At 39.5% G+C, this 12,962-nt stretch overlaps 1 protein-coding gene across 2 annotated transcripts in view; it reads right to left on the bottom strand.

The window, feature by feature from the left end:
- The window catches only part of LOC119892126 (TNF receptor-associated factor 2-like), a 19,502-nt gene extending 7,186 nt beyond the window's left edge, over positions 1 to 12,316 (bottom strand). The window contains exons 1-9 of one of the 2 annotated variants that reach the window (XM_038704233.1): positions 11,820 to 12,316; positions 8,859 to 8,937; positions 8,251 to 8,349; positions 6,906 to 7,067; positions 4,548 to 4,622; positions 4,340 to 4,414; positions 2,143 to 2,625; positions 1,793 to 1,970; positions 1,508 to 1,656 (exon numbers count right to left, since the gene is read on the bottom strand). In XM_038704233.1, the coding sequence (XP_038560161.1) occupies positions 1,508 to 1,656; positions 1,793 to 1,970; positions 2,143 to 2,625; positions 4,340 to 4,414; positions 4,548 to 4,622; positions 6,906 to 7,067; positions 8,251 to 8,349; positions 8,859 to 8,937; positions 11,820 to 12,007 (1,488 nt within the window). In that variant the 5' untranslated portion in view covers positions 12,008 to 12,316. The remainder of the gene's footprint in view (positions 1 to 1,507; positions 1,657 to 1,792; positions 1,971 to 2,142; positions 2,626 to 4,339; positions 4,415 to 4,547; positions 4,623 to 6,905; positions 7,068 to 8,250; positions 8,350 to 8,858; positions 8,938 to 11,819) is intronic. The other variant, XM_038704234.1, reaches the window with a different exon arrangement.
- Between the last annotated feature and the right edge of the window lie 646 nt (positions 12,317 to 12,962).

Below are 12,962 nucleotides of genomic sequence, written 5' to 3'. Positions count from 1 at the left end.
AACAGTTCCAACAAGTAACTTTTCTTAAGCTACAAATTGTTATTTACAACTGTGTTGTGTACCAGTTACCAAGTATCACCACAACAATACAATGCGTGAGCTTTGTCTTTTAAACTGGATGGTACCAGCCCAACTCACCTCGACTCTGCTCGCCTTTTTTGGTTTTCCATTGGGCAAATCTGGTACCTGGTAGGTTTTTTAGTATCACCTCTGTCGAGGTTACAAGCGAGCTGGAGAGATACCAAAGGTGACGTGAAAACATGCAGACTAGTGATTAGTCAGAGAGAACCCACAACAAATCCCTGTCAGAAATAACCTACCTAGCAGCTGGGTGCAGCTAGTCCTGCGGGTGTTTACAGCTGTGCCTGCTGCTAGCTCAGTTTAAGAGCTCAGATTGTTTTTAGTTCAGGATTCCTTCGATGACAGGGCACCAAAAGCAAGTCGAGGCGAGATGAGGCGAGGTGTGATGAGCTGGTACCAGCAATGGACAGTGGCATTAGACGTGTTGGCAGGCATAATTTTGGGCTAACCACATCCTGACTACAGTTCCGAAGGTCACAGTGAAATGGCAGTTACACCATCTTTAGCTTGTGGGTGGGGTTTAGTCACAAGCAGGATTTAAATCCAATCTTTAATTTTGTTTGAACTGCTCAAAAGTGGGAGTAGGTTAGCAAATATAGCACAACACAGAGCTATAAGACATAAGGAGCCATAGAGGACTGTTGGCTTCCATCCACCAATGGTCAATGAGCCAATGGTCATGTGCTGTTTTCTACAATGAGCAGGTTAGTTGGTCGCTCAAAATTACATTTGACTGGATTAATTCATTTTAAATAAAATTTAAAAAAATCCGATGAAAGTTCCAATGTTTTGTGGCATTTTTTTGCTCTAAAATTGTGGGAATAGGTGAAAACTGCAAAGATAGATTCGATTTTTTTTAACTTCAGAATTATAGTTGAATCATTAAACTGTCCCTCCAAGATTTCACGGGCCTAACCCTAACCCCCGTTTTTATAAAGAAGATCTGGATCCTGTTTTTCACTGCCCTTTTTTTTTGTCAGCGAATGTGAGACAATGGTATCACACATGTCTGCTGCGATGTCACAAGCTGACAGCGATGATAGGTCAAATTTGTGGAAAAGCTGCGGTGATAGGTCACGCTGAATTCACAGGGATTTTATGAATTTATGTTAATAGTCCTAGAGGGACTGATTTAGCATATAAGAAGAGATAAGCAAACAATGAACACAGGGACAACTTCAAAAACACAGATATGAGATCCTCTCATTTCTCTCTCAGAAAGAACGCAAGTAAGCACATTTCCCAGAATGCAGAATCATTCATTTAACTTATTTTATTCATGATATGGAGAGTACATGAAACTACATTAAATAATAAACATTTGGTCATATGTGTGTATTATTTGGAACAAAATAAACATGTGTGGGTACAGCAGCATTATTTTTGTCTGCAGGGTGGAGACCCCTCCCCAGATTATGAGTCTTACCTTCTGATTAAAAGGCCACTTGAGGAGCGCGTCACTATGTCCTCTCATCACCACAAAAAACAGAGACAAGTGGGTGCCACGGCCAGTCCCATCTCCATTCAGGTAGATCCGCAGGCACATCTTGTAGCCGTATTTACTGGTATAAAAGGCTGGAAAACATAAGGCACCAATAAAGTGTAATGATGTCTGTTATTCACTGCAAGATGTGGAAATCCTTTATCACACAGACGCCTCATCATTGTCTGGATTATAACTCAGATGTTAGTCATCATATGAAGTTGTTACCAGGAGAGAACATAGCAGGGGCACGGCCGGCCACGGCATCCTGCCTCTTCTTAGTGAAATCCGAGATCTTCCAGACAAAGATGCCGTCGTATGTGGCTGCAGACATCTCCCTCATTTTTCCATCCATCTCCACGATGGACAGGTCCCTCAGACTCACTGTCCTCTCTAGCTGACGAACCTGCAGCACAGAAACACATGAAAAAGATAGTTTACTTAACATGCGTTTTTCCTTTTGTGGATGAAGTCGTCCTTTCTAATTCTCTTTTAATTTCTGGTGCTTTGTCAAACTAATTTCCTTTCAAGATTTCAACTTAGAGGAAATCACAGCTAGACTGCAGAAGGCACGTCACCTTGTTGGTGAGGATCTCGATCTTGTCCTGGTCCAGTCGGTGTTGGCGGTTGTAAGCCTCCATGGTGGTGCAGGAGCGCTCCATCTCTCGGTTGAGTACACAGACGATGTTCTCGAACGTGCTAACTTTGAGCTCCAGCTCCTGGCAACGCCGGCTCAGCTCGGCCACCTTGGTTTTTTCGCTCTGGAGCTGCAGCTCCAGGGCAGCACCCATGGAGCTGGGCAGCGGTGTGAAGGAAGTGGCCAGTGTCGGGGCACATGCACCCTGCACGGGAGCTGCAACACCTCCCCCCAGCTGGCTCATCTTCAGCTCCAGGTCCCTGAGGGACTGGTGGAGCTCCTGCAATTTGTGGCTGGCCACATCCAGACTCTGGGGCTGCAGGCTCTCCAAGCTCACCTTGATGCCCATGATGAAATGCAGGAGTAGATTGAGGTGTTCATAGGAACACTGCCGCTCATGGTCATGGATCTTCTCTTTCTCCACCTTTGTGTCAAAGAAAGACACAAGCAGAAACACACACAAAAAAAAAGTCATCATCCACATTTTTAACTTTAGAATTATAATTGAATCAGTAAAAAGTCCCTCCAGGATTAAGAGTCCTCATCCATTACATGCTAACAGAAATTCAATTTTAACGATGTTTGTGAAATTCTGCCACAAAAGAAGAAAATAGTAGAAGCATACAGCAAAGAAATAATGGAGCCAATATGGAAATGTACACTATACAAATTATTCATGCATGCAATTCTTCATGCTTTATTGCTTAACTATATTAAACAGAAAAATATGCTTTGACATCAAAGTTCACAGCATTTACTATGACATTTTTTTGGAAGCCGCATATGAGTGTGCGTTTAATATTTGGTTAAATACACCTGTATCTGGATGGTTCAACAGCTGATTAGTCAGTTTCCAGTCAAAAAATAAAGGGTGAAGACAAAAACTCATTCCAAACTAATCCAAAATAATGACGGATGAAAAGGACCATTCAGGGGAAGGCTCCAATTAAATGTCCAGGGCATCCCTATAGTAAGGTCAATCATAAAAACAACTGAAACAATGTGGTACAGCTGTATTTTTGTCTCAAGAAGGTTTTCCTTGAAAAGGGAGTGTTGTGAAACGGGCTCTAGTGAGGGAGGCCACTAAGGGCTAGGGTATACCTGAAAAGAACTAGTTTGTAAGGCATGATGTGTAGATGAATATTAGTACATAAATCTGTTCAAATCCGCTTTTGCCCCGGCAAGTACTGGTTATGTCAGATAACATTGCTGACTGAGACATTACTGAATGCAGGTTTTTAAGTACCATATTAAAACTTACATAATGGCCACTCGTCTGTCTTTTACATTATGATCATATTTCATCATAGTTTTTTAAGGTGCTTTTCATTTAATTTTGGCCTAGTTTTTTGTTGTGTAGAGTTCATTCTTGACCTTGGAAACAGTAGTTTGATCAAAATAAGCTTAACCAACCTCTGTAGCCCGCACCTCATCTCTGCTTAAGGCTAGCAGCTCAAGGTTACATTAGCCAGTACTAGAATAACATTGTTGATATTGTAGGCGCCAGGTTTTGACAAGGATGAAGAATGCATGGGATAAAAAAGACAATATGTTTGTTTTTTTTTTTATATAAATTGTCCATCGAGAGTCCAACAATGTTTTAGGAGTGCAACGCCAAATTGGTAAAGTCCTCTTTTAAGGCAAACAAAAGTGCTTCACTGAATACTGATATAAACACGCAAACATTGCTATTAAATTTATGTTCATATTTTTACTTCACAAATGGAACTAACTTTCACTCTGTTGATCAGTATAAGACAGCCTTAACACACCCACCCTATTACTAGTTTATAACAACACATGAAAAAATCCAAGTTAGGCTTGTATACTTCATACAGGCACTGTGCATATACACACAGGCTTCATACTCAACACAGGATCAATTTACAGGATGTGGCAACAAATTCTGTAATAACTGTTGAATAATCTAATATCTTGGGAAACAAAGGAAGACTTATTTTCTGAAAATATTTTAGTTAGATATACTGGACAAATTTTATTTGTTAAATCAGTCTAAAAATGTATAGTCAATTTATAAACTATCAACTTGTTGAATTTTTCCAAGCTATTACATGATCCAGTTATTACATTAGCCATTGTTACACATATAGCAAATTATGACAAAAATGTCTACTTACAGACGTATCGCAGCCAACAACATGAAATCTGCATGGTGCTTTAAACTTACTGCAGAACTTAATATGGTCCACATACTGCAAAACAAATAAAACGAAAGAAGCAAATGATCTATAGAATACGTTGTAGAATTGATCCCTAGCTAAATGGTAAATGAGATCAACAGCTCAAACAGAATTATTGAAAACTCACAACAAATATCTGGGATACCTTTTCTCTGGGGATCTTTTTCTTTGCACAACCTTCACAAATCATCGGGTACTTTGGACAGATTTCATCATGAGCCTAAAAAAAAAATTAAGTAAAGTTAGTTCCCAATAACAGAATTATATACACAAATTATAAATATAAGGGATTTAACAAATCAGAGGCAGCTTGTTTTTTGAGAGCTATTTTACAAAATATACAGGCGTTGAGGCATAAAGTTAGCAAAAGAGGTTTTGCTTGGAAACTAATCTGAACTCTCACTAGAAAAACTCAGTTTCACCAGTTTAACAGTTTTGAATTTTAATGTTCAAACTGAATATTGTATGCTGAATTTGAAATTTATCACAGCCTGAAATTTGGAATGTATATAGGGACAAAGCTGCATGGTGATTTTGCATTGTAAATAAAATTTGATTTGATTTGAATTTTAGTAGTAGTACTTACAAATTCATTTCGGAATTCAGTTTTCAATTCAGAAGCATACATCTGGGGGAGCTACACACTGCAGTGATCTTGGTTTACATGTGTCACCAGACCTAAGTAAAGCTTTATTTTTAGCATTTGAACTACAAAAAAACTCCTGTCACTGGAAGCCCGCTGACATGGCTATGAATTGGGCACTGCACTTATCAAATGTGAAATGTGGAAAAGATCTGACCGTAAAAGTCTTTAGATTCAACTGCGCAAGTCAATCTGAATAAATCTTTAGGATTAGTTTGTAAAGTACGGATCCTGTAAATGTCAAAAAAAGCAGTTTTCAAGCATCTCTAACTGCTTGAAGGTTAAAAAGTCATTTGTGGGCACTATAGAGCTGACGTGCCAACACACAAGCCCAAATGTGACATCAAATCAAAAGATTTACCAGTTTAAATACAGGTGCAAAGGTTTGTGTTTAACATGTATAAAAAGTTGGGGGCGTTAGGTTCCTGACACTGCAAATGCTCAGTTCAAAGTACATTGATACAAAGTGCTAATACACCTGTGAGGTGTGAGGTGCAGCAGGTCTTCTGTCAGCCATGGGAGATACTACTAGTCAGCCGCCCCCCATGGCCTACATACCCAGAAAGACTTGTGGTCCGAAGAACTCCTTTGAAAGGAGTTGGATTGAATCGGAGCCCTTCTATTCTAATATAGAGTCCCCCGGATGAGTGCCTCTGAACTGAAACAGAATTTGAAAACTGAATTCCTGAATTCTGGCACTAAAATAACTAACATAACTCTAATAAGTAGTTTTTGACCATATCTCATCTACTTCCTCAGAGAATGGAACCTGCTCAGGTGTCATCACATTACCTACGGCAAAGGTTTTTAAAGTCTGACATTCAGTGCTCCCATGCTGGGCTCCCACAGTCTTATGAATGTCAAAACATTGTATTGATATTACAACATGAAAAAAGTTAATTTCAGCGGACTTTGTAACTCCTATTATTATTCTTTGTCTTACTTCTATTTGGGGAAGGTCTACTCTAAATTTGGGAACTGCAGTTCCTATTTTTTGGGGGATGTAAACAGGAAGTATACTTTTATAGCCTATATTTGTTTACATTTTGGAGTTGTAAGGAACTGCTGGCATGCTTTTAAGGGGCTAAATCAGCAACCAAACTACAATGACTAACTTCCTGTTATTTTTAGAACACCGGCATGAACCGGTCCCTCTTACCTCACACTGTATCTTCGCCTCACCTGCCTCCGTAACCCTAACCCTAGGGATGGTCTTGAGACATTGTTGAATTCTCTGGGAAAGCTAATACCTGAACCTCATCTCGCAGTATAAAATGGTATTTGCTGGGTTTACCTCTGCAAAGAAAATGATTATTAACCACTGGTTTTCCCCTGATGTATGTATGAAATCGTTCTGGGTCCACAGTCTTGTTAACATTGTCAATCTGGAACATACTACTGCACGACTCAACAAGGCTCGGCCAGCAACTGTAGAAGCCTGGAAAAACTTTTCATCTAATCTTGTTTTTTGGAAAAGAGTTAATAGCTGAAGGGCTCTATTGTACACCTGCCGAATTACTTCACGATGATATAACTGTTATATATCCCCTTGTGATGTAAGGTATTTTCATTATACCACTGCTATAATAGATGTCCTTGTTCTTGTACATGTCTGTATCCCCCCCCTCCATACTAATAAAAATGTTGATCACAAAAAAAATACCTGAACCTCGAGTTTAGAATAATTAATCTAATCACAGACATTTAATAACATACATTGATCATAACATAATCTATATGCCTAGACCAAATAGGCCTGCAGGTGTCATGTTACAATACAACAACTCCTCCCTAAATAAAGCCATATAGCAGCATAATACTTGACCAGTGTTTGATTATAATAATACAGGGAACCCTAACCTTGATGTTCTTTAACAGGAAAGGTTCTTTGCAGTATTTGCAGTTGAGCGTCCTCTCTGGACATTCTCTCTCGTTGTGGCGCTCCTGTTCATTGGCTCTCATCAGCTCTTTACAGGAAGGACACAGGATGATCATGAAGTCACAGTTGCCCTCATGGCTGGCCTGCAGGTGACCAACAATACAGTTTTCAACATTTTGACATAATGTTCAATTAGTGTTAGATGAACTTGGGTGTACCTTTCACTTGATGATGTCAGTGATTGCAGACTGCCACCAGGTGGTGTGTGTATATAAAAAGATTTATCTGACAAGTAAGTTAAACTTGCCTGAAGAAGAAGGAAACAAAGAAGGAAGAACACAGAAATGTGTAAGAATTGCACATTGGTGATATTAGAAAATAAGAAATGAAGTTTTTTCATAATTCAGAGGGGTCAACTGTTTTTTTCGTTGCCGTCTTGTTTTAACACATTTAATAGAAAAAACAATGTGTTTAAAAGAGGAGAAATACAGATACTGTATAAATAAGGTCTCCAATACACCTGCCCATGTGACTCGGACATTATGTAATGTGTGTATTTATGATAACGCACTGTATTGCATCCAGTTGTTTATTATGACAAACATATGGTTTCAATTAGGGTACTCTTAAATTCTTATGTTTTGCCTCTTTCAGCATCTAATTGTGAAGTTGTGAGTTGTATGAACTTTTTTTGTTTTGATTTGTTAATAAATGTTTTATTTATTCAAATGTATTTGTTTACAGTTTGGTACATTTGGCACAATCCCATTTTTGTATTTTATTGTGGGGGCAATTAATTCAGCTGTCATTTAGACCAAAAACAGACCTGCATTAAAAAAAAAAAATCCATCCATTCATCCTGGCGCTGGGCCTGGATCAGTATGAGAGAGTGTCAGAGCGATAACAACAAATTTAACACACCTGCTCCCCATTCACACCGGAGAAAGCCCAAATCAAGTAATTTGATCCTTAAGATTTTAGTCCTGGTTAATTTAGCGACATAGACGGTTACCATGGTAACAGCAAGTGCGATTTAATACTATAGCAAACACTCTTTAAGCAGCTATTTTGCGTGATAAAGAACAGCAGAGCAGCTGGTGTATCTGTTGCAACCAAACAAAGTCAATAATCATCCTTTTTCCATCATGCAATGAGCGACCATAATCTGATTTCTTGCTGTGCCCAACAGCAGGGCACAGTAAAGTTGGTCACCTTGCTGAGGAGTTGGAGATGTGCAGCCTATCACCTGCCTCTCTTTATCTGACCACTCACTGTGGCTGCTCCTGATTGTCCCATCCCCCCAGCCTACATTGCATTAGTGTGCACCTCAAATTCTTTGATAGTTCCCGTCCACATGCATCCTTCATTGGGACAGACAGCTGCCAAGGCCTCCACTTCTCTCCGAGCTGCATTGTCCGGAAAAGCCTGCATGGAGAAGCCGAGGTTGTTGTCAGTTGTGATCTGGTTTGTGTCTTCAGTTACAGTCTTAAGGGCAGTGTTACAAACACTCTGCATCAGCTTACTGCGGATCAGGATGCTTGGAGCTCACTCATTGTCTCTTGGCTGTAATTTCTCCAGCCCATATGGTCATTCAAGGGACACAGGACTATAGTTGCTCCATCTATTGTCTACACCGCCAAGAATTATAAAGCTGTTACAAAGTTTTTGCTGTTTTGGCTCTGTACTCCAGCACAATGGATCAAAAAAACAACAACTATGATGTTACAGTGTTGATTCTCAGGACTATTTTGAGGGTTTTTACATCAATAGCCTGCATCCTCAAAATACTAAACTTGGCTGTAGTCTACGCCTAACAACAAGCTCTCCATTATATTAACAAACTAGGGAACTTAAGTTCATACGTATGCTGTATTTAATATAAGCATGAAAAAATGGGAAAAAAGATGCAATGTAGGAGAAAAATTTTTACTTACACCACCTTGCTTGAGAATGGAGGTAGGTTCCTCAAACAAGTCCTCTTTGATGCAAGCACTACATTTCTGTGGTCCAGAACTTGATGAAAGAAAAAACAAATTTTTACATTAGCATGGATACAGTGCCAATACCATCTACCATGTGTCAGACAACATAGATACTTCATTTTACCATCACTATTATCCCAGTGTGGTTAAAGTCAGTTAAGTTCAAGTTTAACCCTGGGATCAGTGAGCGTGACAATAAAATCTCAACTCAAGGTTTTGTTTGACCTTGTCTGACCCTACATCGCATGGTCTTCAAGTTAACTCCAGACCAAAATCGGGCACAGCTCAATTTGCTGATGAAGCCCATGAGATGCGGTTGAAAGCTCAAAAAAAGCTGGTAAGTGGACCTTGAGTTGAGATGATTTTCACACATATATATGCTGAAGTGATTAGTTGATGAATCAACAATTATTTTGATCAAGTATTTTTTTTTATTATTAGTCAGTTTCGTCATTTATTAAGCAAAATTGACTCACTGGTTTCAGCACCTCAAATGTAAAGACTTCCTGTTTTTCTCTGTTTTATATCATTCTGGGGTTATGTTGGGATACATCTGAATGACAATTCAGCTGGGGGAAAATGTTATGGCCATTTTTCACAAATTTCTAAATTTTCACAACCAAATCAATTACCAAATTAATTGAGAACGATATTGTTAGATTATAGTGGCTATATGTAGTTTTTCAATGAAATTAAGTATTAATAAATCACTTTTTTACTTCCTTTTTGACAATGGGCTGTAGCCTCACTTACAAATGAACCACAAGTCTGTTTTCTCTTTTGCTTGGAACAGCCACTATTCTGCTTTTAATGTGAAGGTATCGGGTCGGGATAGCCCTGTGCACGACAACACTGCAGCAACAAAATTCAGTCCACTAACACTATAAAACAACCAGCTCCCACCACAAAACAGACTCCAACATAAACTCCACCCAAGGATACAAAACAACAATAAAGGTTTATGTGCTGGAGCCCCTCAGGCCAAACGAGAATCAGTTTATGTTGGGTGAAAGCCAACAACAAGCTCACCGGCTATTATGTCAAACTGTTGATTTTAGCTGGCAAGAAATGATGCAACATTACAAAGCAAATGTGGAGCGATTTGTTTACACCAGCCTGTAGTAATGCAAGGCATGGGCAGCCAACTATTTTAGCATTGATCCACCGCTGTTTGCTTTGTAACGTTCAATTTAGATTTATTGTGGTTTTACAGAAACTCGGGTACACAGCTTCTTCAATGTCTCAATTGCTATAACTTACATGACTCTCATAATATACAATAGAGAAACATAACGCACAGGACAACAACAAAGTGAAGGAACTAACATTATTTACTACAGTAACCTTACTTACTGAGGTCTAACAGTTATAAAGTGTGGCAACAATCTCATTTGTAATATTCAGTCCAGCTCACTAACCATTTTCGCTATCATCTAAAACATGTAGCTGTTCTCACATTGCTGAGCCTCTGGTGAAAGATACACAGATAGTAATGTTAGTTACCGAAAAGCAGACAGGAGAGCTAACGCCGATGTGTCACGTCAGCTAAGTGCAGTAAATGTACCATTATCATGTAACCAGCATGGATTAGTTCAACCTGCATATGATAAAAATATTACTGTAACGTTGCAGTGGGAGTTTACCTGAGTTTCCAGCATGTTGTGTGAAGCTGTCTCCCGGTGTGTCTATATATCCGCTTTCACACTGCCTTATTAAATCACACCGCTAGTGGCCGTTTTAAACTACATATTGCCCCTTTAATCAAAAAAGATAATAAAAGATAATAAAATAATTATTTGTTGCAGCCTACACACATAATATAGTCTGGTTTTTCATTTTATTGAAAAAAATACTTTAGATGATGAGGCACTAACTTTATTACTTAAATTTGTTAAAGCCCCAAGTTGTTCTATTGTAGCAAATGCTGTTGCCATTTACACACACAAGAAACCTGATAACTTGAGAAATGCCATAATATAACAACATGTTTGCATTAGTTGCAATACTCAGATTACTGTGTAAACCCCATTTTACAGGCAGTTGGTAAGCAATTAATTATCTATTATCTACTATGATTCAGTTGTAATTATATAGAGTCAGAAAATCTAATGGTTCACAGATTTTGTTGTAACGTTTTCTTGTAGGTTTTTTGCTTACAACAATTTCAGACAGGAATATCCTGCTGTGGCAGTAATTATCATCATACAATTAATTAAAATAAATGCGTTTCCATCATACAAGAAAGCGCTGTTAATACAAATAGTGAAAAAAATATATATGTATGTATATATTATTGTATCATAAAAGAAATACAGTCATATTGTCGTCCCTACTTCTTTCATTCTTATACACAAAAACTATTGCAAAATACTCGTAGTAGTTACAGGGATTAGATAGACCCTTGCTAAAATCAGACCAACAAATAACCAGTTTAATGTTGGTTCGCTTATCGACAAAGATACACACTGAGTGGAATATATTGTACTGTATTTAAAAGTTGCCGAACGTTCAAGTACATTCGGCATGAATCCTGACCTGATATTACTTTAATACAATACACTGTCAAGTTCATCTCTTCGACACTGATTGCTACATAACTTAACTAACGTTAATGTTAGACTACGTTAGGACACCTGACCAACCCATTACACAAACTGAGATTTAATTGGGATCAAGTGGTGATTGGTGAATTACCTGTAACGTTACGCCGAATTTTTCAGTGGGTTTTTGCAATCTATATCGTAACGTACGTTTATATTCGTATATTGCGTTACCAGTGACAATAAGCACGGCAGTGTTAAACAGAAAGATATTTGAAGGAGGGTTGGTGACAAGCTGTGATTGCTCGTATTTGCTAACTGTGACACATCTAGCTAGCTAACGTTAGCTCGCTAGCAACCATGACACACTCACCTCACAATTTTGTTGAAACAGAACGAACAAAAGCGGTGACCACATTGAGCTTGCAAAGGCCTTCTCAAGATTTTATGACAAGAATTGCACAAATGCTTGTCTTCGTGGTTGTTGGCCAAAATTTTCTTTGGGAAGCCCGGTTTGTTGCCTTCCAGGGAAGACGGTGGAGACGGCTCCTGTGCAGCCATTATTATTCCCCTTGAACAATATCGGGGTACTCAGCGAGATGTGTTCAAGACAGCAAACACAGCTTAATGTTTTAGAAACAATCGCCATCAACGACTCATTGCTCTCTGACAGTGTATTAAAATATGTTTTCCTGCTTATGTTAAGAACGCATAACGATATTATATCTTCATATGTATAGGCAGAGACCAGGCGTTTCCATGTGATAAAGTGACATTTGAGGATGCTACGTTCCGTTGGAAATTACTGTGTATATCCGCTAGGCGCCGCAAGCCCGAGCATCTAGGTGAGTATCATCAGGAGGCAGGCTGCGCTGGATTGAGCCACCACAGCGGCGGCAAGTTAGCTAAACTTAGCCATTTTTACCTCGGAAGTGTATTCATTTGTCTTTAAAAAGAAAAGCAAGGTATTTCAGTTTTAGCAGCAGCACCGAGATCCTCCCTGTAGCAGTGGCAGCCTGTGGTACTCTGTAGCAGCCTGTGGTACTCTGTGGTACTCTGTAACAGCCTGTGGTACTCTGTGGTACTCTGTAACAGCCTGTGGTACTCTGTGGTACTCTGTGGTACTCTGTGGCAGCCTGTGGTACTCTGTGGTACTCTGTAACAGCCTGTGGTACTCTGTGGTACTCTGTAGCAGCCTGTGGTACTCTGTGGTACTCTGTAGTAGCCTGTGGTACTCTGTGGCAGCCTGTGGTACTCTGTGGCAGCTAGAGGCAGCCTGTAGTACTCTGTGGCAGCCTGCGGGACTCTGTGGCAGCTAGAGGCAGCCTATGGTACTCTGTGGCAGCCTGCGGGACTCTGTGGCGGCCTGTGGTACTCTGTGGCAGCCTGTGGTACTCTGTGGCAGCCTGTGGTACTCTGTGGCAGCCTGTGGTACTCTGTGGCAGCCTGTGGTACTCTGTGGTACTCTGTAGCAGCCTGTGGTACTCTGTGGTACTCTGTGGTACTCTGTAACAGC

This window comes from Micropterus salmoides, unplaced genomic scaffold (assembly GCF_014851395.1).
Source record: "Micropterus salmoides isolate LMB-PRFRI ecotype aquatic unplaced genomic scaffold, ASM1485139v1 Ms_hic_scaffold_7, whole genome shotgun sequence".
In the NCBI taxonomy this organism is placed as follows: Eukaryota; Metazoa; Chordata; class Actinopteri; order Centrarchiformes; family Centrarchidae; genus Micropterus; species Micropterus salmoides.
This window is presented reverse-complemented; position numbering and strand designations above follow the sequence as displayed.